This window comes from Heterodontus francisci, chromosome 25, assembly GCF_036365525.1.
Source record: "Heterodontus francisci isolate sHetFra1 chromosome 25, sHetFra1.hap1, whole genome shotgun sequence".
Lineage (NCBI taxonomy): Eukaryota > Metazoa > Chordata > Chondrichthyes > Heterodontiformes > Heterodontidae > Heterodontus > Heterodontus francisci.
In genome coordinates this window covers 79099974-79125854 of record NC_090395.1, presented here as the reverse complement: position 1 = coordinate 79125854, position 25881 = coordinate 79099974, and the positions used below count along the sequence as shown (strand labels likewise).

Here is a 25881-nt window from a genome sequence, read left to right as displayed (position 1 = left end):
CTAACGCCCCGACCACAGCTCCAACTCCAACACGTAACCCTAAGCCTAACCCCGAAACCTAATGCGTGACCCTAACGCCAACCCCAACACCTAACCCTAACCCCAACACCTACCCTAACCCCCACAATCCTAAGCCTAAAACACCCCCAGACCGAACCCTAAACCCCAGCTAAGCCTAGTCCTAATCGACCAAACTTTCTCCCCCCCCCCCCCACCTATTCCTAACCTACCCAAAACACCCCCACCCCGACCCGGATGCGGACCCTGACCTAACCTCTGAATCTTCTTGATGGCCCCCACCCTAAAATCCAAACTTTGTCCAGCCCTTAGACATGACTGATCCTTCAATTCGATATACTCATTGCAAAATTAATAGCACATGCTATTCATTGCAATCCCACTGATAATCCGAGCTGGAAAGGCAAGCGGACATGGATGGACACTAACTTAAGGCGTGAGCCGAATAAAAGTGGCAGCTGCTCGTGAAATTAAACTCAAGAAATGAGTATATAAACACAAGAGGGGAGGCTTTCCCACCCCTACTGCCCGTCAACCCTAACCCGGACCCTAACCTGCTTAAACCTCTGGCACAGTAACATCCAAGTTATATTGATGACCCGTTCTACTTTACGGAGCTTATATTCTCACTGACCGTATTCCCTCATGGCCTGGCCATTACAATGGTCATTGTCAGGTTAATGAAATGCCATACTTTAATACCTTTCAATTCCCAGCCCAACGGACCAGTTTAAGCTCGATTTCAATTGCTACACTTCGATTTTAACAGAACATGACGTGGAATTCATCTCCTTAAAAAGGCACATTTGAGTAAAGGATTGCCACGGCCCACGCAAAGCTACATGGCAGACTGGAAAAATTAGTGTCCCAGGCTCTGTTGCTACAGATATTTCTATGACGATTATGGACTCACTGGAAAATATTCCTCGATATCATGAAGTCATTTGATGAACCTTAAAGCCACAATACAAGAAAAGCTTCAATTATCCTGAATACCTGGTATTGAAATTGATTCATTAAAGGTCACAAGCTACTTAATCCATTTCTCCAAAGCAACTAACACCCTAAAGCCACCGTCCAAAACATTTTCCGGGGGCTTGCAAAGCCAGAGCTGAAGTGATTCTACCGCCTATGTAGAAATCCTCAAGTTTATCACGATTGGTACCTTTGTACTGCTTTAAGACAGGATACACGGGAAACATTGAGCAAGGTCAAATCAAATCTTTAAGGAAATTAACTCAGCCACAAAATATGGCAATGGCGTTACCGCCATTAATTACTACACTGCCGAAGAGTTATTAAATCCATTTTGAAAATCTGCGATCAACTAAGCGCCACATTCTCCGATTAGGAAAACGGAACAGCAAGAATCAGGTTTCCAAGGCACTTCTGTGCCTTGGGACAGGTACTGAGTCTTAAATGCATCAAACATTTCAGGCAGCACGGACTTCAGTTCCTGGAAACCATAAAGTTAAGTGGAGATAAGCCGTGTATTCTTTTTGGATCTTGAAGTGTTTAACGGCTAGGTTTGAGGTTAAATGTGCGTAAACATTAATGAAACATGCTGCCAGCGCGCAGACCGGCCGATACCGCCCAGAGTCTTCGGTACACTGCAAGATTCCCAGGAGTTTTTAATGTAACGCCAATCTGCCCTTCCCACTGGAAGCTACGGCTGATCCATGCCACACCGCTAGAATAGATGAATCCAACATGCAGATCATTAGAAGGTAGATACAATATCTTTGGATGTCCGATTTGCTGAGACCAATTGCTACAGTTTGCATGTCATTTTTACAGCACCCGATACTTTCTTGTCCTGTGAAAAATTAGCAACGCCTAGAGTTTAGCCCATGTTTAATCCTTGGCTCAAAGTTGCAGTCATTAAATTCTAGAATATCTGCATGGCGAGGTTCCTGCAGAAAAGGCCGCTCCTGGTTTTGACTCAATGGACATCGCGCTTCGGTTGATGTTTCAATTCTGGAATTTAATTCTCCGGCACACTTCCCATGTCCATTTCATACAGAATAGTTTATATAAACATGAGCTTTGTACTGTTCAACAGCCGAGACAGAAAATAAATGCTCTTTTCAAGATTACAAAATTTCATAGAAAATGAATGTGCTTGGCATAAACATTAAATGGTAATTTAATACAAGCTGCCTTAAAGTTTTAACAACGTGTTAGACTGAAGTTAGAGCAACTTGACTTGATGCCAAACCTGCAGACTATTTCCAGGAAACCGCAGGATTTTGCTTTTACCTCAAAGGCTGAGCTGGCACCTTGTAGTAAAGACAAGAAATGCTGGAATCACTCAGCAGGTCTGGCAGCATCTGTGGAAAGAGAAGCAGAGTTAACGTTTTAACGTTTCGGGTCAGTGACCCTTCTTCGGAAAGTATTACCTTGTAGTAAAGGCCTGCTTAGGTCGGGAAAAAGAACCCGACCGTCCCCAGTCCCTCCGAGTTTTCCCGAGACTGACCCCGACCCGAACATCCCTTTACTTACCTTCCTGATACCGAACCTGCAGAAAGCTACATTGTTTTTGTTGCTTGCGAATTATCTGGATTGAGATGATGGATCAGATCTAGAGGCAGTGGTTGGTCCAGCAGCCTTCAGTTCCCATCACTGCGCGGGTGATGTAGTCTAGTAGTTGACAGGGTTTGGACTGCAGGTGTTGCCTTGCGTCTTTTTCTTGTCTCACTGGAACAGTTATGACAAAATCATACTCAAAGCATTGTGAGGACGTATTCGTTGCAGTTACTTTTCCTACTCCTTCCTGGCCAACCACCACTTCGAGATTCAGGTTAAAGCCTGGATCGGGTACAACATTAAAACACAACACGAGCCCGACCCGACAACAGCCAACCCAAACCAGGCCCGAGTCCGACCAGAAAATAGCGAACATATTATTGAAAAAGAAAAAAATGTAGATTAAAAAAATACCACCAGCTAATGGGAAAAGCAATTAGTAGTGCAATTGGGAAATGTACATCAGTAGTACTGTGTCAGAGTTCCCAAACCCTGCTCGGGTGCCTAAGGTAAACAAGTCAACAAGTGTGAGGATGAGCCACCCTCATTACTCTTGCATTAGCAGACAGTTCAGGATCCCAGACATGGTGCTGTCCGAGAGCATAACCAACTTCTGTCTGTTTTAGATCCTCTGCTGCATACTTCTTCATCTACAATATTGAGGAAGGAGGTACTTGTCGCATTTGTTGCAGTCAGGTCCCAGTACAATTGTAGTAGACAGAGGGAAATTTCTAGCTTACTAACTTATGGAAATGATGCAGGAAGACTAGCTGGCCCATCAATACTGCCCCACACCAAGACAGCTGGACCATCATGGCTAAACACTTCTTCCCTCTCCCTAACTCACATCTGAAACTACTAGGAGTGGCAAAATACATAAAATCCCTGGGCCAATATGGGGGAACTCAGTAAATGTCCTCTCCAATGCCCTGCTGCCCTGGCAGTCGAAAACCTGTCCAGGAGATTACATGGACCACCTGTTACATATAAAAGAAACTTACATTCACTATGACACAATCTTTCTTACAGTCAGGAACTGATCGAGCTCCCTCTAGAAGCTGCTGAGAAAGTCAGCACCCATCACATCAGCTGACAATGTATTCCAGAGGTTCTACATTCTCTGGGGGAAAAAATCACGTAATGTCCTATCTATTCCTACCCATATGTGGTTTGAAATACTTTTTTTTAAAGTTAAGCTCATAGATGGTTTTCTCTCTGCAATGTTACTTGACTGCTACTGTTAAACAATCAGTTGGCAAGTAACGGGGCAAAGGCTTGCTTTTGAAAATCAATCGACATTACTTCTACAGCCATTTTAGCTTATTTGAAATTATCTACATTTGATGGGGAAATATTGCATTAATAATGCTACACTGTTTAATGTCTTCAAAATGATTTTGACATGAACCGAAGTTTCTGGAGATGGCCAACTCTGTATTCACTCCCATGGAACAGAACACCAGCCCTTTGGGATCAAAGGAATACTTCATTCAAGGTAAAGGCCTGCTACCCGACCCTAACCCGACGGGACCTGATGATGTGTTGAGTTTGGGTCAAGTCGGGCTCCTCTTCAGGGTCCGGCTTTCGGCTCGGGTCGGGCTGGACACACATGGTAAGTGCTCTGCTAAGTATTGAAGTTAAAAAGCTTACCTGAACTGGGAGTCTGGGACAAAAAACTGAGTTTATGCAGTGAGTGATGTCACTATGATGTCATCACACATGCTCTGCAGGTTCGGTGTCAGGAAGGTAAGTAAAGGGATGGTCGGGTCAGGGTCAAGTCGGGCTCGGGGCAAAATCGGAGGGACTCAGGCCGGGTCGGGCTCGGGTCAGGTTCTTTTTCCCAACTTGAGCAGGCCTTTAATTCAAAGAACGCAAGCTATTAGATTGACTAATATAGACTGGAACGGCAAATTAATATGCCAGGGTGTTATAATTCATTACTGTGAAGATTTAGAATTTATACTTGGATGGCCAGTGGTGATTATTCAACCCCTCCCACCCCATACATACAGCAACAAAACAGTGTGCACAAAGCCAATTAACGTCTAGACTATATACAGTAAATATTGGCTCTATGCATTTTTATTTTCAATATTTGCATTTGAAACACTGGATGATCAAAACCACGATAGCTTGAGTATAAGTTAGTCTCTCACCCACTCAGTAATGAGAATTAAGTAAATTGGATCCTGTGTTTTGGTTTATCTCATAATTCAGAGTGGATTTTGTCCGCAAGATCCACTGATGCGGTCAATGGCACTCGCTTTCAATCCCAATATGGCAGCTTTCCAGATGTACATCACATAACAGCTACATGACTTTAAACAATCCCATCATGGAATTCCATGGTAGAGTTTTCTGTTGTACTCTTTCAATAACCAGGTAGTAACTTTTGAAAATTTTGGTTTTTTTTTAAAGTTAAGACAAATAATCAACATGCTTACAATCAGGGTGGTCTGGGCAGGGCACGACAGCTATTTTTCCAAATCTGTACTTGCAATGTTAAAACAAACAAGTTCATAAATTATATTTTAAGCATGTGTTATGTATAAAATGAGATATTAGTATTCCTTTAGAAGCTAATTTTAACTCACATGATTGTTACTCAAATTATCCAGTAAACTTCATATCATTTTGGCAGCCAGTGTAACTGAAATATGAATGGACCTTACAATCTACTCCTGGGTTTCCTTTGGACAGAGAAGGCAGTCTCGAATTTGTTATTGAATTTCATACCCTAAAGTAATTGTAAATACAATTTCCCTGGCAATGTAATTCTTAAAAATTTCTAGACTTAAAACCAGTCTGGAAAAATAAAATAAAAACAAGAAATGCTGGAACCACTCAGCAGGTCTGGCAGCATCTGTGGAAAGAGAAGCAGAGTTAACGTTTCGGGTCAGTGACCCTTCTTCGGAACTAGCAAATATTAGAAAAGTCACAGATTATAAGCAAGTGAGGTGGGGGTGGGGCAAGAGATAACAAAGGAGAAGGTGTAGATTGGACAAGGCCACATAGCTGACCAAAAGGTCATGGAGCAAAGGCAAACAATATGTTAATGATGTGTTGCAAGACAAAGCATTAGTACAGATAGGGTGTTAACGGACTGAAGATTGAACAGCAGCAAGTACAAACATGAAAAAAGTGGGTAAGCAAACTGAACAAACTATGAAATGAAACAAAAAAAAAAAATTGTAAAAAAGGTAAAAAAAAGAAAATCACTAAAAATAAAAGTAAAATGGGGGGCTGTCATGCTCTGAAATTATTGAACTCAATGTTCAGTCCGGCAGGCTGTAGTGTGCCTAATCGGTAAATGAGATGCTGTTCCTCGAGCTTGCGTTGATGTTCAGTGGAACACTGCAGCAATCCCAGGACAGAGATGTGAGCATGAGAGTTTGGGAGGGAAGTGTTGAAATGGCAAGCAACCAGAAGCTCAGGGTCCTGCTTGTAGACTGAGTGGAGGTGTTCCGCAAAGCGGTCACCCAGTCTGCGTTTGGTCTCCCCAATCTAGAGGAGACCACATTGTGAGCAGAGAATACAGTATACTACATTGAAAGTACAAGTAAATCGCTGCTTCACCTGAAAGGAGTGTTTGGGGCCTGGGATAGTGAGGAGAGAGGAGGTAAAATGTGTTCCCACATGTAATTTTTAAAAAATCATACAAAGGGATATGTATAGACGTGAAAGGCATCCAGCTGGACGCAATAAAACGAATCAAGCCTGTTGTGACGAACAAAAGGTGATTATAATCTCAGCAATAAAAAACTGTTCGAATCCAATCTTGCAAATTGTTGCTTTCCAAGAGGGAAATGTACCTATTATACTGCAATGGTGGATGCATGGAAACCTAGCCCAGAAAATAAAACTGTTAGCTCTCAACTGGCATTAACCACCGAAAGTGGAACGCAAGATTTTGAAACGCGAACCAAAGTAGTTTTATTTTAAAAAAGTCAGCCCTTAACGTCTTGAATAATCAGGCGGCACATAGCAGATGAAATTTTCCAGCCAATCGGCTGGAACTCAAGCAAATCGGTGTCTTGACTAAGAATTAAGGACTTTTCTTTCCGCTTTTTACCCCAGGTAAGTAACAAAAGTTTCGTTTTGCCTGTCGCGTGAGACAGCGGAACGATCAAGGAGTTATGTTACCCAACAGGTTTTGCGGAGAAATTAATCTAATGGATTATTCGTGACTCACGAATCGCCAAGTAACCATCACATCGCTCATCATATTGGACGCCAAAAAATAGCAGCTAGATCCTGAGATTGTAACTTGAAATGACAAAACCAAAAGATAAATTATTAAAACCAACGTAGTTTTAAAAAAATATAAAATCATTGATATGCAACAGTACCTTTTGTTTGAAGCATAAAAGAAAGCAAATACAGATTACCTTACTGTAGTAATGAAACCAATCTGCAAAAATGAAAAAAAAGAACGCACAATCGGGCAATGGAAGGAGTCCAAAGGAAGTCACAAATAAGTGGACATCAACAATCGCAATCCATACAAAATCTGCCTATATCCCAAACTACAGAAACATATCAGGGGAAATATAATCACCAAGACATTGTCAACAGCTGTTCCTGCAGAGTAGCAGCTGCTTACACTCCTTGGCACACCAACATCCTAATTGGATGGAGGGCGCTAGCTATGAAGAGAGGTTGAGTAGATTAGGATTATTTTCATTAGAAAGACGGAGGTTGAGGGGGGACCTGATTGAGGTATAGACAGGGTGGATAGCAAGAAGCTTTTTCCCAGAGTGGGGGATTCAATTACTAGGGGTCACGAGTTCAAAGTGAAAGGGGAAAAGTTTAGGGGGGATATGCAAGGAAAGTTCTTTACGCAGAGGGTGGTGGGTGCATGGAACGCATTGCCAGCGGAGGTGGTAGACGCGGGCACGATAGCGTCTTTTAAGATGTATCTAGACAGATACATGAATGGGCAGGAAGTAAAGAGATACAGACCCTTAGAAAATAGGCGACATGTTTAGATAGAGGATTTGGATCGGCGCAGGCTTGGAGGGCCGAAGGGCCTGTTCCTGTGCTGTAATTTTCTTTGTTCTACATTCAAGATCCATTTCACTTTACAGGACTTATGTTCACTAATCGCATTGCAAATGGCCTACTTATTACAATTGTCCTTTCACTTTTAAACATTTAGGCCAAAAGAGCATACTTGTTCCAAATATCTTCCAATTCCCAGCCCAACACACCAGTTTTAACCTCAAAGCCGCTTACTACAGGTTTAAAGAACATGACGTGGAATTCCATCTCAAAGACACATTGAGCAAAACAAAACTACCACAGCCCACGCAGAGCTACATAGCAGACAGATATTAAAATGTCCCAGGTTCTTGCTACAAATACTTCCATGACATGGCGAATATGGGCTCACTGGAAAAGAATTAACCACTTGATTAAGCTTAAAGCCACGACGAGAAAAGCAAGTAAAGTCACGAGTTGATTCATTTCTCCAAAGCATCTGATACTCAAAAGCCATCATACAAAACACTTTCCGGGGGCTTATTAAGATACAGCTGAGGTGATTCTACCGCATATGTAGAAAAACTTGAATTTCAATCACGAATGCGCTGACTTTCACTTCTGTAAGCCACGGTATACACGGAGAAGATTCTTCAGGCAGGTTAAGACATTTACTGAACTAACAACCAAGAGTCCACAAACAGGCAAGTGTTCCTACCTTTACTTACATGCTGCCAACGTCCCAACTAACGAAGTCAGAAAATCTATTTTGACAAGCTGCAACCCAATATCAATGATGCCACATCTAATTGAGGAAGCGGAATTGCCATGACCAGATTTCCAGGGCACTTACGGGCCTCAAAAACGGGTTTAGTTTAGTTTAGAGATACAGCACTGAAAAAGGCCCTTCGGCCCACCGAGTCTGTGCCGACCATCAACCACCCATTTATACTAATCCGACATTCCTACCACATCCCCACCTGTCCCTATTTCCCTACCACCTACCTATACTAAGGGCAATTTATAATGGCCAATTTACCTATCAACCTGCAAGTCTTTGGCATATGGGAGGAAACCAGAGCACCCGGAGGAAACCCACGCAGACACAGGGAGAACTTGCAAACTCCACATAGGCAGTACCCAGAATTGAACCCAGGTCGCTGGAGCTGTGCGGCTGCGGTGCTAACCACTGCGACGGGTACTGAGTTTTAAAATGCATCACCATTATGGGGTGAAAGCGGGAACAGGTTACTGAGTTGGATGATCAGCCATGATCATAATGAATGGTGGAGCAGGCTCGAAGGGCTGAATGGCCTACTCCTCCTCCTATTTTCTATATGTCTATCACCAGTACAACATGGACTTCAGTTACTGAAAATTTGGGAGCTAGAGCCCAAAATCAAGTGGAAACATGCCGTGTTTCCCTATTAAAATTTTGAAACTCTGACGGGATAAGTTATTACTAAATAAACGTGCAAGAATTAATAAAGCAGCTGCCAGTCACAGATCCAGCTCTGTCGCCACATTCTGGCCGTATCCCTCATTGCAAACTTCAGCTTCCAGCTCCAGTTCAGATCCGCCTCTGCAATTCACTGCAAGGTTCGCAGAAGCAGTTTTAAATATACTGTCAATCAGCCCTTCCCACTTGAAGTTACCGCCCATCCACACCATATAGGCAACATGGCTTGATTATATTAAGCTAATATGCAGGTAATTAGAAGGTACATGTAATATCTCAAAATTGGCTGAGACGAATGGCAACAGCCCTGCGTGGCAAGTTTGTAGCATCCGGAACTGGAATTTCCCGTGTGCCAAGGAATGAATGCCTAGAACAAATGTAGCTCAGGTTTAATATTTGGCCAAAGCTGCACATCTTTCTTTCTTATAAAAGAAAACAGATACAATCTATACCAATATCTGCACAATTGGATACACTGAAGTTTGGCGCTAAACAAGGGGTAAATGTTACTACAGTGTTGACTCTGGATGACTGGCGCGCTTTGGTTGACATGTTCAATTCTCAAATTTCAACTTCTACACATCTTGGCCTAGTATTGTTGAATAGCTGGGACAGGATACCAAAAGCTCATTTCCAGTTTGCAAAGTTTCATTCAAACTGAACGTACCTGGCAGAACCATTAAATGGCAGTGATCCAATATAATACAGGGAGCGTAATAACACTAAAACGCAACAGATTTAGAGCCGTTTGACTTGCTTGGAGAATGGAAGCAAAATAAGAACATAAGAACTAGGAGCAGGAGTAGGCAATTCAGCCCCTCGAGCCTGCTCCGCCATTCAATGCGATCGTGGCTGATCTTATCTCAGCCTCAACTCCACTTTCCTGCCCATTCTCCATAATCCTTAAACCCTTTACTAATTAAAAATCTGTCTATCTCCTCCTTAAATTTACTCAATGTCCCGGCATCCACCGCACTCTGGGGTAGTGAATTCCACAGACTCACGACCTTGTGAGAAGTAATTTCTCCTCATCTGTTTTAAATCTGCTACCCTTTATCCTAAAACTATGACCTTTTGTTCTAGATTGCCCTACAAGAGGAAACATCCTCTCTACATCTACTTTGTTAATCCCTGTAACCATCTTGTATACCTCAATTAGATCTCCACTCGTTCTTCTAAACTCTAGAGAGTAAAGGCCTAAACTGCTCAATCTCTCTTCATAAGACAAACCTCTCATCTCTGGAATCAATCTAGTGAACCTCCTCTGAACTGTCTCCAATGCAACTACATCTCTCCTCAAATAAGGGGACCAAAACTGTATGCAATACTCCAGGTGCCATCGCACTAGTGCCTTGTACAGTTGCAGCAACACTTACCTACTTTTATACTCTATTCCTTTAGCAATAAGTGCCAAAATTCCATTTGCCTTCCTTATTACCTGTTGTACCTGCATACTAGTTTTCCGTGATTCATGCATGAGGACATCAAGATCCCTCTGCACCGAAGCACTCAAGTTTCTCTCCATTTAGATAATTTGCCTTTCTATTCTTCTGAACAAAATGGATAACCTCACACTTATCCACGTTAAACTCCATCTGCCAAATTTTGGCCTAATCACCTAACCTATCCATTTGTAAATTTCTTATTTATTTCTTGACACTTAGTACCCACCTATTTTAGTGTCATCTGCAAATTTGGCTATAGTACCTTCTATCCCTGCATCCAAGTCATTAATATAGATTGTAAATAGTTGGGGCCTGAGGACCGTACCCTGTGGCACCCCACTAGTTACATCTTGCCAACCAGAAAAGGGCCCATTTATCCCGACTCTCTGTTTTCTGTTGGTTAGCCAATCCTCTATCCAAGCTAATAAATTGACCCTAACCCATGTGAACTTACCTTGTGTATTAACCTTTTGTGCGGCATCTTATCAAATGCCTTCTGGAAGTCCAGATATACTACATCTACAGGATCCCCATTATCCACTTTGCTTGTTACAGCTTCGAAGAACTCTAGCAAATTAGTCAAACACGATTTACCCTTCATAAAACCATGCTGATTCTAATGGATTGCGTTTTGACTTTCTAAATGTCCTGTTATTACTTCCTTAATAATGGATTCTAACAATTTCCCAATGACAGATGTTAAACTAACTGGTCTATAGTTTCCTACTTTCCGCTTCTCTTCCTTTTTATATTAGTTTTTTTCCAATCAACTGGAACCTTTCCCGCATCCAGGGAATTTTGGAATATTATAACCAATGGATCTACTATCTCCACTGCCACTTTCTTTAAGACCCTAGGATGGATGCCATCAGGCACTGGGGACTTGTCCGCCTTCAATCCCAATAGTTTGCTCAGTACTTTTTCCCTAGTGACGATTGTTCTAAGTTCCTCCCTTTCTATAATCTTTGCATTACCTGTTACTATTGGGATGCTACTAGTGTCCTCCACAGTGAAAACTGAAGCAAAATACTGATTTAGTGTCTCCGCCATTTCTGTGTTCCCCTCTATTAACTCCCCAGTCTCATCCTCCAAGGCACCAACATTCACTTTAGCTACTCTTTTCCCTTTTATATACTAATAGAAGTCCTCGAGACGGCCAACTTATACACACTACTGAGTCAGCGGCGCTTGAGATGGCTTGGCCATGTGAGCCGCATGGAAGATGGCAGAATCCCCAAAGACACATTGTACAGCGAGCTCGCCACTGGTATCAGACCCACCGGCCGTCCATGTCTCCGCTTTAAAAACGTCTGCAAACGCGACATGAAGTCATGTGACATTGATCACAAGTCGTGGGAGTCAGTTGCCAGCGTTCGCCAGAGCTGGCGGGCAGCCATAAAGGTGGGGTTAAAATGTGGCGAGTCGAAGAGACTTAGCAGTTGGCAGGAAAAAAGACAGAAGCACAAGGGGAGAGCCAACTGTGTAACAGCCCCGACAACCAATTTTATCTGCAGCACCTGTGGAAGAGTCTGTCACTCTAGAATTGGCCTTTATAGCCACTCCAGGCGTTGCTCCACACACCACTGTCCACCTCCAGGTGCTTACCCATTGTCTCTCGAGATAAGGAGGCCAAAGAAGAGAAGCTTTTGCTATCTGTTTTTATATTTTATGCTAGTTTTCTTTCATAATTTACCGTTGCTGTTTTTATTACTTTTTTAGTAACCCATTGTTGATCTTTAAACGTTTCCCAATCTTCCAGCCTGCCACTGGCCTTTGTAATATGGTATGCCTTAGTTTTTGTCTTTCTGTTATCCTTAACTTCCTTGCTTAGCCATGGATGTTTTTCTCCCCTTTACAATCTTTTTTCCTTTCTGGAATATATTTTAATTGGGAGGAATTGAATATCTCGTTTAACATCTGCCACTGCTCATCAACCATCCCACCTTTTAGTCTTCCTGCCCAGTCTACTAGGGTCAAATCTGTCCTCCATGCCGATGTAATTACCTTTGTTTAACTCCAGAACGCTAGTGTGGTACTCCAGTTTTGCGCCCTCAAACTGCATTTGAAATTCTAGTATGCTATGATCATTCTTCCCTGGAGGATCCTTAACTATGAGATCATTAATTAATCCCACCTCATTACATAATACCAAATTTAGAATAGCCTGCTCCCTGGTTGGTTCCACAACATTTTGCACCAAAAAACAATCTCTAATACATTCAATGAACTCTCCCTCAAGGCTACCCTTGCCAATTTGATTAATCCAGTCTATATACATATTAAAATCACCCATGATTATTGCCGTACCTTTCTTACAAGCCCCCAGTATTTCCTGGTTTATACTGTGCCCGACCGCTGAACTATTGTTTGGGGACTTATAGATTACTCCCACCAGTGACTTCTTTCCCTTGCTATTTCTTATTTCTACTCAGACTGATTCTACATCTTGATCTCCAGTGCCTATATCGTTTCTCACTACAGCACTGATCTCTTCCTTTACTAACAAAGCTACACCACCTCCTTTTCCTTCCTGCCTATCCTTCCGAAATACTGAGTACCCTTGGATATTCAATTCCCAAACCTGCTTTCCCTGCAACCACGTCTCAGTAATCGCCACTAAATCATACCCATTCGTCTCTATTTGCACTGTTAACTGAGTTATTTTATTCCGAATGCTTTGTGCATTCAAATACAAAGCCTTTAAGTTTATTCTATTATCAAATTTCCTGAATCTTGTACGATTCCTAGGTGCAATATGACATTCACACATTCTGTCCCTTCCTTTCTTCCTTTTATTTTCCAGTAACAATCCGCCTCATCACTAACCTGCACTCCTACCGTCTCCTTTAACTCTGACTTCCTAATTTTCCATGCAACTGAACCCTCCCCCTCCAGTATTTAGTTTAAAGCCCTATCTACAGCCCTAGTTATGCGATGTGCCAGGACTCTGGTCCCAGCATGATTCAGATGGAGCCCGTCCCATCGGAACAGCTCCCTCCTTCCCCAGTACTGGTGCCAAGGTCCCATGAATTCGAACCCATTTCTCCCACACCAATCTTTGAGCCACACATTTACCTCTATAACCTTATTGACCCTGTGCCAATTAGCTTTTGGCTCAGGTAGTAATCCGGTGATTATTACCTTTTTGGTTCTGCTTTTTAATTTAGCCCCTAGCTGCTCATATTCCCTCAGCAGAACCTCTATCCTCGTCCACCTATATCGTTGGTATCTACGTGGACCACGACAACTGGATCTTTCCCCTCCTACTCCAAGTTCCTCTGCAGCCCAGATGAGATATCCTGAACCCTGGCACCAGGTAGGCAACAGAGCCTTCGGGACTCTTGATCCTGGCCACCGAGAACAGTGTCTATGTCCCTAACTATACTATCCCCGATTACGACTACATTTCTCTTTTCTCCCCCCACTTGAATGGCTCCCTGTACCACTGTGCCATGGTCAGTTTGCTCATCCTCCCTACAGTCTCTGCTCTCGTCCACATAAGGAGCAAGAATCTCGAACCTGTTGGACAAGGACAAGGGCTGACGCTCCTGCAACACTATCTCCTGGATTCCTCTACCTGCCTCACTCATAGTCACACCCTCCTGTCCCTGACCACTGGCCAAATTCAAGGTAGTTCATCTGAGGGGTGTGACTATCTCCTGAAACACAGCATCCAGGTTACTCTTCCCCTCCCTGATGTGTCGCAGTGTCCGAAGCTCAGACTCCAACTCATCAACTCAGAGCCGGAGTTCCTCGAGCAGCCAACACTTACTACAGTTGTGATCACTAGGAACCACAATGGGATCCACCAGCTCCCACATCATGCAGGTACAACACATCACCTGGCCCTGCATATCTATTTCATTTAATTAGATTTTAATTTGTTTTAAAAATTTCTAACTGGTCTTTAGCTTTTTAAGCCACTTTAATTTTTAGTTTATATACTAATAAATCAATCAAGTTTTACTCTATATTTGATTTCAATTAAAATAAATTAAAAGCTTACCTGAATACTGACCCCAGTAGCTCTGTTTCCCTGCTCTCACTGTTGAATGTGACGTCACTCTGATGCCACTTTTCAATTTTTTTCCCGGCTCCGCTCCTGTTGATCCTGCTGTGCTCCTCTCTCCCTGTCTCCCATTCTGGTTTGGCACGCTTTTTGAACCTCCGCTCCTCGGGCTATGCTCCTCTCTCCACTATTCCACATAGAAAGTTGTTTTTTTCATAAAGCTGTTGATAAGGCCTATATTTCCATTCCGAGGAAGCTGTAGTTAACAGCGAAATATTAGAGAATTATTCTGTGCGTAACTTAACAGTTGAGCCGTAGCAAAGCATCACTTCTCGTAGTTTTGTGGTTACTATTTTCAGTCCAACATCAACCTTTATTCGCAATTTGTACATAGATTCTAGATCATATGGAATTATCCCAATCTAGAGAAGTTCCAACTCTGGTGGAGAGATTTACGTTAGCTTGATATAGCAAAAGCCATTTATAAAATGGCCCTGACAATTCATTATTATGGCAGCCAGCCTCCTAAAGGCATTCCAAGACTAGCAGTTTAACAGCTTTCACACAGCTAGTAAACCCATCACGGGAAACCTTGAGTAATATGCCTTAAAATTCTGAGAACAAGTGAATCTCATTATCATCTTATCACTAAAAAAAAAGCAAACATTGGATGGTCATGGTGACTAGAATGGATTGACTGACCGGCTTGAACCTTGCCAAAAATCAGTAAACTGGATTAACTGACGTCAAGGCGTATTTAAAACTATTGTCGGTTTTACATTTTATCTGCTATCAGGGACAACAGCAAGACAGTGGGCCAATTCACCAACCAGGACTGAATGGAAACACAAATTAAATGGTTGGAATTCTAATATGGCTGTCAATTAACAGTTATATATCATGAATGCAAACGAAAGTCTGAGTTAAACAGGTCCCAGTACTGCACTAAATCCAACTAACCCACACTGTTATCAATGACACAGTGACTCCTGACAATGCAGAGCATGCGCAGAGTGATCGCTGATGTCAATGTGTGCGAACGTTTACCAGTATGAATGCATGCAAGCGCGCATTGACGTCACCACACAATTACATCCTTAGCCTTCAATAGCTGCAATCGCCACCTCCATTCCCCTGAACAGTACCCCACTACCTCCCACATATTTGAGGGTTGACTCCTGCTTCAATTGCCACTCCCCCCTCCTGGCCATTTGCTCCCCACCTCACTGCTGCCTTCCCTCAGCCACTCATTCCTAACCTCGCCATTCCCCCCCACAGCCGCTCACTCCTTGCCCAAACAAGCAGTGGGGAGTAGTGGGGAATGAGCCACTGAATCGCAAGGCGGGGAGCGAGCAGCTGAGGGAAGGCAGCAAAGAGGAGCAGCAAAACGAAATTGCAGCCATTCAAGGGATTTAGGTTTAATTTGTTTTTGTGATAAATTAAGAAGCACCATCTTTATCACTGGCAGCTGCCTGAGATGTCGCAGACAATGACGTTTCAGTGGATGAGGCAGCATTTGCGCATGTGCCAGTACTGCACCACTTAGTGGCTGCATTGTCAGCAAACACAGCCATTATTAAAAGGAATAAAAACAAGAAACGCTGGAAATACTCAGCAGGTCTGGCAGCATCTGTGGAGACAAAGCAGAGTTATTAAAAGGATATAGGGGCACTAGAGAGAGTACAGAGAAGATTTACAAGGATGATGCCAGAAATGCCTGGGTATAAATATCAGGAAAAGATTGATAGACTGTCTCACTTTTCTCTTGAAGAAACAGGTTGAGGGGTGACTCAATAGAGGTCTTTAAAATTATGAAAGGTCTTGATAGACTATATACAGAGACAATGTTTTCCCCTGTGAGGAAGAGCATAGCTCGAGCCCATCAATAAAAGATAGTCACCAAGAAATCTAGTAGGGAATTCAGAAGAAACTTCTTTATATAAAGACTGGTGAGGATGTGGAACTCACTACCACAGGGAATGGGTGAAGTGAATGGTATAGATGCATTTAACGGAAAGCTAGAAAGAGGGTGAAGGGAATAGACAGTTACGATAATAGATTTAGATGGAAGGAGGCTCGAGTGGAGCATGGATACAGTGGAGAAGCTTGGGCTGTACTCCTTGAAGAAAAGGTTGAGAGGAGATTTGATAGAGGTGTTCAAAATCATGATGGGTCTGGATAGAGTCGAGAGAAACTGTTTCTATTAGTGGAAAAGTCAAAAACCAGCATAGAGTCATAGAGTTATACAGCACAGAAACAGGTCCATCGTGTCTGTGTCGGCCATCCAGCACCCAACTATTCTAATCCCATATTCCTGCACTTGGCCTGTAGCCTTGTATGCTATGGTGTTTCAAGTGCTCATTTAAATACTTCGGAAATGTTGTGAGGGTTCCTGCCTCCACCACCTCTTCAGGCAGTGTGTTCCAGATTCCAACTACACTCTGGGTGAAAACATTTTTCCTCAAATCCCCTCTAAACCTCCTGCCCCTTACCTTAAATCTATGCCCCCTGGTTCTTGACACCTCCGCTATGGGAAAAAAGTTTCTTCCTATCTAACCGATCAATGCCCCTCATAATCTTGTACACCTCAATCATGCTCCCCCTCAGCCTTTTCTGCTCCAAGGAAAACAACCCTAGCCTTTTCAGTCTCTCTTCATAGCTGAAATGCTCCAGCCCAGGCAACATCCTGGTGAATCTCCTCTGCACCCTCACCAGTGCAATCACATCCTTCCTATAGTGTGGTGCCCAGAACTGTACACAGTACTCCAGCTGTGGCCGAACTAGCGTTTTATACAGCTCCATCATAACCTCCCTGCTCTTATATTCTATGCCTCGGCTAATAAAGGAAAGTATCCCATATGCCTTCTGAACCACCATATCTAGCTGTACTGCTGCCGTCAGTGATCTATGGACAAGTACATCAAGGTCCCTCTAACCATTTCATTTGCCACTGCTCCGCCCATCTTACCAGCCCATCTATATCATTCTGTAATCTAAGTATTTCCTCCTCACTATTTACAACACCACCAATTTTCGTGTCGTCTGCAAACTTACTGATCATACCTCCTATATTCACGTCTAAATCATTAATGTACACTACAAACAGCAAAGGTCCCAGCACCGATCCCTGTGGTACACCATTGGTCACAGGCTTCCAATAGTAAAAACAGCCCTCGACCATTACCCTCTGCCTCCTGCCACTAAGTCAATATTGGATCCAATTTGCCAAATTGCCCTGGATCCCATGGGCTCTTACCTTCTTCATCAATCTCCCATGCGGGACCTTATCAAAAGCCTTAATGAAATCCATGTAGACTACATCAACTGCTTTACATAGAAACATAGAAAATAGGAGCAGGAGTAGGCCATTTGGCCCTTCGAGCCTGCTCTGCCATTCATTACGATCATGGCTGATCATCCAAATCACTAATTAGTTCCCGCTTTCGCCCCATACCCTTTGATCCCTTTAGACCCAAGAGCTATATCTAACTCCTTCTTGAAAACATAAAATGTTTTGGCCTCAACTGCATTCTGTGGTAGCGAATTCCACAGGTTCACCACTCTCTGGGTGAAGAAATGTCTCCTCATCTCAGTCCTGAAAGATTTACCCCATATCCTTAGACTATGACCCCTCGTTCTGGACTCCCCCAACATCGGGAACATCCTTCCTGCATCCACCCTGTCAAGTCCTGTTACAATTTTATAGGTTTCTATGAGATCCCCCCTCACTCTTCTGAACTCCAGTGAATATAATCCTAACCGACTCAATCTCTCCTCATACATCAGTCCCACCATCCCAGGAAACAGTTTGATAAACATTTGCTGCACTCCCTCGATAGCAAGAACATCCTTCCTCAGATAAGGAGACCAAAACTGAACACAATATTCCAGGTCTGACCTCACCAAGGCCCTGTATAATTGCAGCAAGAAATCCCTGCTCCTGTACTCGAATACTCTCGCTATGAAGGCCAACATACCATTTGCCTTTTTTACTGCCTGTTGGACCTGCATGCTTACCTTCAGCGACTGGTGTACGAGAACACCCAGGTCTCACTGCATATTCCCCTCTCTCAGTTTATAGCCATTCAGAAAATAATCTGCCTTCCTGTTTTTGCTACCAAAGTGGATAACCTCACATTTATCCACATTATACTGCATTTGCCATGCATTAGCCCACTCACTCAACTTGTCCAAATCACCCTGAAGCCTCTTTGCATCCTCCTCACAATTCACCCTCCCACCCGGTTTTGTGTCATCTGCAAATTTGGAGATATTGCATTTAGTTCCCTCATCTAAATCATTAATATATCTTATGAATAGCTGGGGTCCGAGCACTGATCCCTGTGTAACCCACTAGTCACTGCCTGCCATTTGGAAAAAGACCCATTTATCCCTACTCTTTGTTTCCTGTCTGCCAACCAATTTTCTATCCATCGCAATACACTACCCCCAATCCCATGCACTTTAATTTTACACGGTAATCTCTTATGTGGGACTTTGTTGAAAGCCTTCTGAAAGTCCAAATAAACCACATCCACTGGCTCCCCCTCATCAACTCTACTAATAACATCCTCGAAGAATTCTAGTAGATTTGTCGAGCATGATTTCCCTTTAGTAAATCCATGCTGACTCTGCCCGATTCTACCACTGTTCTCTAAGTGCTCTGCTCTAAAATCTTTGATAATGGACTCTAGAATTTTCCCCACTACCGACGTCAGGCTGACTGGTCTATAATTCCCTGCTTTCTCTCTACCTCCCTTTTTAAATAGTGGGGTTACATTAGCTACCCTCCAATCTGTAGTAACTGTTCCAGAGTCTACGGAATCTTGGAAGATGACCACCAATGCATCCACTATTTCGAGGGCCACTTCCTTAAGTACTCTGGGATGCATACCATCAGGCCCTGGGGATTTATTCACCTTCAATCCCCATCAATTTCCCCAACACCATTTCTCTACTAATACTGATTTCCTTCAGTTCCTCTCTCTCACCAAGCCCTGTGTTCCTCAACATTTCTGGTATGATATTTGTGTCCTCCTTTGTGAAGACAGAACCAAAGTATGCATTTAGTTGGTCAGCCATTTCTTTGTTCCCCATTAATAAATTCCCCTGTTTCTGACTGTAAGGGACCTACATTTGTCTTCACCAATCTTTTTCTCTTCACAAACCTATAGAAACTTTTACAGTCAGTTTTTATGTTCCCCGCAAGCTTGCTCTCGTACTCTGTTTTCCCCTTCTTAATCAATCCCTTGGTCCTCCTTTGCTGAATTCTAAACTGCTCCCAATCCTCAGGTCTGTTGTTTTTTCTGGCAGATTTTTATGCCTCTTCCTTGGATCTAATGCTATCTCTAATTTCCCTTGTAAGCCGTGGTTTGTCTACTTTCCCCATTTTACTTTTGCGCCAGACAGGGATAAACAATTGCTGCAGTTCATCCATGCGCTCTTTAAATGTTTGCCATTGCCTATCCACCGTCATCCCTTTAAGTAACGTTTACCAATCCGTCAGAGCCAACTCACGCCTCATACCGTCGTAGTTTCCTTTACTAAGATTCAGGACCCTAGTCTCAGAATCAACTACGTCACTCTCCAACTTGATGAAGAATTCTATCATATTATGGTCGCTCATTCCCAACGGGTCTCGCGCCACTAGATTGTCAATTATTCCTCTCTCATTACACAATACCCAGTCTAGGATGGCCTGTTCTCTAGTTGGTTTCTCAACGTATTGGTCCAGAAAAGCATACCGTATACAGTCCAAGAATTCCTCCTCTACGGTATTGTGACTAATTTGATTTGCCCAATCTATATGCAGATTAACGTCACCCATAATTACAGATGATCCTTTATCACATGCGCCTCTAATTTCCTGTTTAATACCATTCTCAACATCACCACTACAGTTTGGGGGTCTATATACAACCCCCACTAATGTTTTTTGCCCCTTAGTGTTTCTCAGCTCTACCCATACAGATTCCACATCGTCAGGGCTAATATCATTCCTCACTATTGTTTTAAGTTCCTCTTTAACCAGCAATGCAACTCCACTGCCTTTTCCTTTTGTCTGTCCTTCCTAAATACTGAATACCCCTAGATGTTCATTTCCCATCCCTGGTCACCTTGCAGCCATGTCTCCATAATCCCGACTATAATCATACCCGTTTACATCTATTTTCATGATTAACTCATCCAATTTATTGTGAATGCTCTGCACGTTAAGGCACAAAGCCTTAAGGCTTGTCTTTTTAACATTATTTGTCCCCTTGGCACTATTTTTCACTGTGGCCCTGTTTGATTCTGGCCCTTGATTTCTCTGCCTATCACTTTTCTTATTCCCCTCATTGTCTTTTGTTCTTGTCTTTGATTTCCCCCTCCTCTGACTCCTTGCAAAGGTTCCCATACCCCTGCCATTTCAGTTTAAACCCTCCCCAACCACTCTAGCAAATACTCCCCCTTGGACATCAGTGCCGGTCCTGCCCAGGTGTAACCCGTCCAATTTGTACTGGTCCCACCTCCCCCAGAACCAGTCCCAATGTCCCAGGAATCTAAAACCCTCTCCCTCACACCATCTCTTCAGCCACATATTCATCTGATATATCCTGCTATTTCTACTCTGACTAGTGCATGGAACTGGTAGTAATCCTGAGATCACTACCTTTGAGGTCAACTAACTTCCTAGCTCCCTATATTCTGCTTTTAGGACCTCATCCTTTGTACCTATGTCGTTTGTACCAATGTGTACCACGACCACTGGCTGTTCACCCTCCCCCTTCAGAATGTCCTGTAACCGCTCTGAGATATCCTTGACCCTAGCACCAGGGAGGCAACATACCATCCTGGAGTCTCTTTTGCAGCCATAGAAACGCCTATCTATTCCCCTTACAATTGAATCCCCTATAACTATTGCATTCCCACACTTTTTACTCTTCCCTTGTACAGCAGTGCCATCCGTGGTGTAATGAATTGGGCTGTTGCTGCTTTCCCCTGAGAGGCCATTCCCCCCAACAGTATCCAAAGCAGTATATCTGTTTTGCAGGGGAATAGCCACAGGAAATTCCTGCACTGCCTGCCGAGTCCTCTTGCTCTGCCTGGTGGTCACCCATTCCCTTCCTGCCTGTGGAGTCTGAGCCTGCGGTGTGACCACCTCTCTGTATGTGCTATCCATGATACTCTCCGCCTCGTGGGTGCTCCACAGTGTCCCCAGCTGCCGCTCCAGCTCTGAAACCCAGGCTTCCAGGAGATGCAGCTGGAGACACTTCCTGCACACATGCCGGTCCCGGGCACTGGAAATGTCCCTGGCTTCCGACATGGAGCACACCATGGCTTTGAGCTCTCCTGCCATGACTTAACCCTTTAAATTAACCTTTTGGAAGATCTTAATGTCAAATAATATCAATTACTCTCGGGCCCTTCGTCCCTGGTCCTTGTTAGTACAGAACTCCTTCAAAAAAAAACTACTTACTAGATTTGAAAAAAAATCTGTAAACCTTTGTTACCTGAGATATTTACCCAGCTATTTAGAGCTATTCCCTAACAGCAGTGACTCACCAACCAATCACCTTGCAGCCTTCCTGTGACGTCACTGTTGGCTTTTTTTCTTTTTTCAAAACTCCTGCGCGCTCGAAGAGGCCCGACTGCTCTCTGCTCCTGAAGGTAAGTCTCATCGACACGTCTAGTCAACTCCTCGAAAAATTCAATCAAGTTAGTTAGACACGATCTCCCCCTGACAAAGCCATGCTGACTATCCCTGATTAATCCCTGCCTCTCCAAGTGGAGATTAATCCTGTCCCTCAGAATTTTTTCCAATATTTTCCCAACCACTGATGTTAGACTCACCAGCCTGCAATTACCTGGTTTATCCCTGCTACCCTTCTTGAATAATGGTACCACATTCGCTGTCCTCCAGTCCTCTGGTAACTCTCCTGTGGCCAGGGAAGATTTGAAAATTTGTGTCAAAGCCCCTGCTATCTCCTCCCTTGCTTGGGATACATCTCATCTGGGCCTGGGGATTTATCCACTTTTAAGATTGCAAAAACAGCTAATACTTCCTCCCTTTCAATGCTAATATGTTCAAGGAAACCACAATCCCTCTCCCTGACCTACATCGTCCTTCTCCATAATGAAAAGTAATCAGTTAAAACCTCACCTATGTCCTCCGGCTCCACACACAGATTGCAACTTTGGTCCCTAATGGGCCCTACTCTTTCCCTGGTTATCCTCTTGCCCTTAATATACTTATAAAACGCCTTAGGATTTTCCTTTCTCTTGCCCGCCAGTGTTTTTTCATGTCCCCTCTTCGCTCTCCAAATTACTTTTTTAAGTGTCCCCCTACATTTTCTATACTCTTCTAGTGCCTCCGCTGTTTTCAGCACTAGGGATCTGCTGTAAGCCTCCTTTTTTTTCCTGATCCAATCCTCTATATCCCTTGACATCCAGGGTTCCCTGGGCCTGTTAGTCCTACCCTTCACCTTAACGGGGACATGTTGGCTCTGAACTTTCACAGTTTCCTCTTTGAATTAATCCCACTGATGTGATGTAGACTTTCCTACCAGTAGCTGCTCCCAGTCCACTTTGGCCAGATTCTGTTTTATCATATTGAAATCGGTCTTCCTCCAATTCAGTACCTTTATTTCTGGTCCATCTTTGTCCTTTTCCATAACTACCTTAAACCTTACAGAGTTATGGTCACTATCCCTGAAATGCTCACCCACTGACGCTTCTACCACTTGTCCAGCTTCATTCCCTAGGATTAGGTCCAGCACTGCCCCCTCTCTTGTCGGACATTCTACGTACCAGCTCAAAAAGCTCTCCTGTATGCATTTTAAGAATTCTGCCCCTTTTAAGCCTTTTGCACTAAGACTATCCCAGTTAATATTGGGGAAGTTGAAATCCCCTACAATTATTACCCTATTATTTTTACACCTCTCTGAGATTTGCCTACATATCTGCTCCTCTATCTCTTCCTGACTGTTTGGAGGCCTGTAGTACACACCCAGCCAAGTGATTGCCCCCTTTTTATTTTTAAGTTCTCCCCAAATGGCCTCATTTGAAGAACCTTCTCAGATATCATCCCTCCTTACTGCAGTAATTGACTCCTTGATCAACAGTGCAATGCCACCTCCTCTTTTATCCCCTCCCCTGTTGCGCCTGGAGATTCTATACCCTGGAATATTGAGCTGCCAGTCCTGCCCCTCCCTCAACCATGTCTCTGTGATAGCAATAATATCATAATCCCATGTGCTAATCAACACCTTCAATTTATCAGTCTTACTAGTAAGACTCCTTACATTGAAATAGATGCAATCCAGCCTTGCATTTTTCACTTGTGCCTTACCAGGCCTATATTTGCTCTGCCTTCCAGACAGACTCACTTTCTGTTCTATATTACCCTCTAATGTACCTCCACTCTGTATCCCAGCCCCCCCTCAACAGCACTAGCAAACCTTCCAGCAAGGGTGCTTGTCCCATTCCGGTTCAGGTGCAACCCATCCAACTTGTACCGGTCCCACCTTTGCCAGAAACAGACCCAGTGATCCAGGAAACTAAAGCCCTCCCTCCTGCACCATCTCCTCAGCCACGCATTCTCTATCCTCCTATCTCTAAACTTAGTAGCACGTGGCACCGGGAGTAATCCAGAGATTACAACCTTAGAGGTCCTGCTTTTTAATCTGCTACCTAGCTCTCTAAATTCTTGTTACAGGACCTCATCCCTTTTTCGACCTATGTCATTGGTAACAATGTGAACCATGACCATTGGCTGCTCACCCTCCCCCTTCAGAATGTCCTGCAGCCGCTCCGTGACCATAGTACCAGGGAGGCAACATACCATCCTGGAGTCACGTTTGCGGCCACAGAAACGCCTTACGATAGAATCCCCTATCACGATAGCTCTTCCACTCCTTTTTCCTCCCTGCTGTGCAGCAGAGCCATTCTTTGTGCCACAAACTTGGCTGTTGTTGTTTTCCCCTGGGAGGTCATCCCCCTCAACAGTATCCAAAGCGGTATATCTTTTTGAGAGGGGGATGGCCACAGGGGCTTCCTGTACTACCTGCCTGCACCTACTATTCCGCCTGGTGGTCACCCATCCCTTTTCTGCCTGTGTAGCCATTACCTGCGGTGTGACCCCCTCACTAAACGTGCTATCTACGACGTGCTCAGCATCGCGGATGCTCCACAGTGAATCCACCCGCAGCTCCAGCTCCGTAATACAGGTAGTCAGTACCTGCAGATGGATATACTGCCTGCACACATGGTCATCAGGGACGCGCTGGAGGCGTCCCTGATTTCCCACATAGCACAGGAGGAGCATATCACGGGGCTGAGTTCTCCTGTCATGACTTACCTTTAAATTAATTAGTTATTCCCTTTAAAAAAAATACGAATTACACTAGGGGCCTTGTTCTACTCCAAACACTACCCACTACAATCTCAAGTCATTAATAAATTACACTAATTTTAAAAACATTAAAGAACACCCTTTAGTACTACTCACCTTATCACTTGAGTTTTAAAAAAAATCCATTTAAGCTGACTGGCAAAAGAAGCAATGGCAATATAAGGAAAAATGTTTAGTTTTATGCAGTAAGTGGTCAGGATCTGGAATGCACTGCCTGAGAGTGTGGTGCAGACAAATTCAATCGTGACTTTCAAAAGGAAATTGGACATATATCATGGCAGAAAAAAAAATTGCAGGGCTGTAACCATTCTATGATTGTGGAAACGTCGGCAAGGACTGTTTGCAGCGAACGACCTGCTTCTATACCGGGCATCCTTTCTCCTATTAAAGAGACACCAGAATACAGTGCCACCATCTTGGGGAAAAAAACGGCATTGCACCGCCGCCATATTGGGAAGGGACAACGCGCTGCAGAGCCGCCATGTTGGCAAGGAAACGCGCTGCAGAGCCGCCATGTTGGCAAGGAAACGCGCTGCAGTGTCGCCATGTTGGGAAGGGAAAACGGGGATGCTGAAGTATCGTGAGATTGGAACAAATCCACGGAGCTCGCGAGAGGAAGCAGTGATGGAGTCGGGGAGCGCGGCGCTGGCCGATGGAACCGCAGCCGGACTCGGGCCGGGAGCTGGGGCAGGATTCGGGACCCCCACCGGCAATCCCGCCAACAACAGTTTCGGTAAAACCAGGGCCTTACCCAAAGGCCGCGAGTTTTTCAGAAACCAGCGAAAGGATTCGGAGGTGAGAGTTGGCAGGCCCGGGCCCGGGCGGCAGTGGGAGGAGAGGTCACTGACCTGAAACATTAACTCGACTTCTCTCCACATACACTGACAGAGCTGCTGAGTGTTCACAGCACTTCCTGTTACTCTCTCTCTGTGCCCCCCTCTCTCTCTCCCTCTCTCTCTGTGCCCCTCTCTCTCTCTCTCTGTGCCCCCCTCTCTCTCTCTCTCTGTGCCCCCCTCTCTCTCTCTCTCTGTGCCCCCCTCTCTCTCTCTCT

At 44.0% G+C, this 25881-nt stretch overlaps 1 protein-coding gene and 1 long non-coding RNA gene across 3 annotated transcripts in view; one reads left to right on the top strand and one right to left on the bottom strand.

Annotated features, from left to right (window-relative positions):
• Positions 1-298: 298 nt before the first annotated feature.
• Positions 299-25244, bottom strand: LOC137384134 (uncharacterized). The gene is made up of 5 exons (XR_010977532.1): positions 24927-25244; positions 21983-22117; positions 14435-14693; positions 2278-2715; positions 299-1708 (listed from the first exon to the last, which is right to left on the bottom strand). It is a non-coding gene; the product is annotated as an uncharacterized lncRNA (long non-coding RNA).
• Positions 25245-25386: 142 nt separating this feature from the next.
• Positions 25387-25881, top strand: part of LOC137384010 (striatin-interacting protein 1 homolog) — a 223875-nt gene continuing 223380 nt past the window's right edge. For both annotated transcript variants that reach the window (XM_068057577.1, XM_068057576.1), the window contains exon 1: positions 25387-25625. In XM_068057577.1, coding sequence (XP_067913678.1) covers positions 25398-25625 — 228 coding nt within the window. In that variant the 5' untranslated portion in view covers positions 25387-25397. The remainder of the gene's footprint in view (positions 25626-25881) is intronic.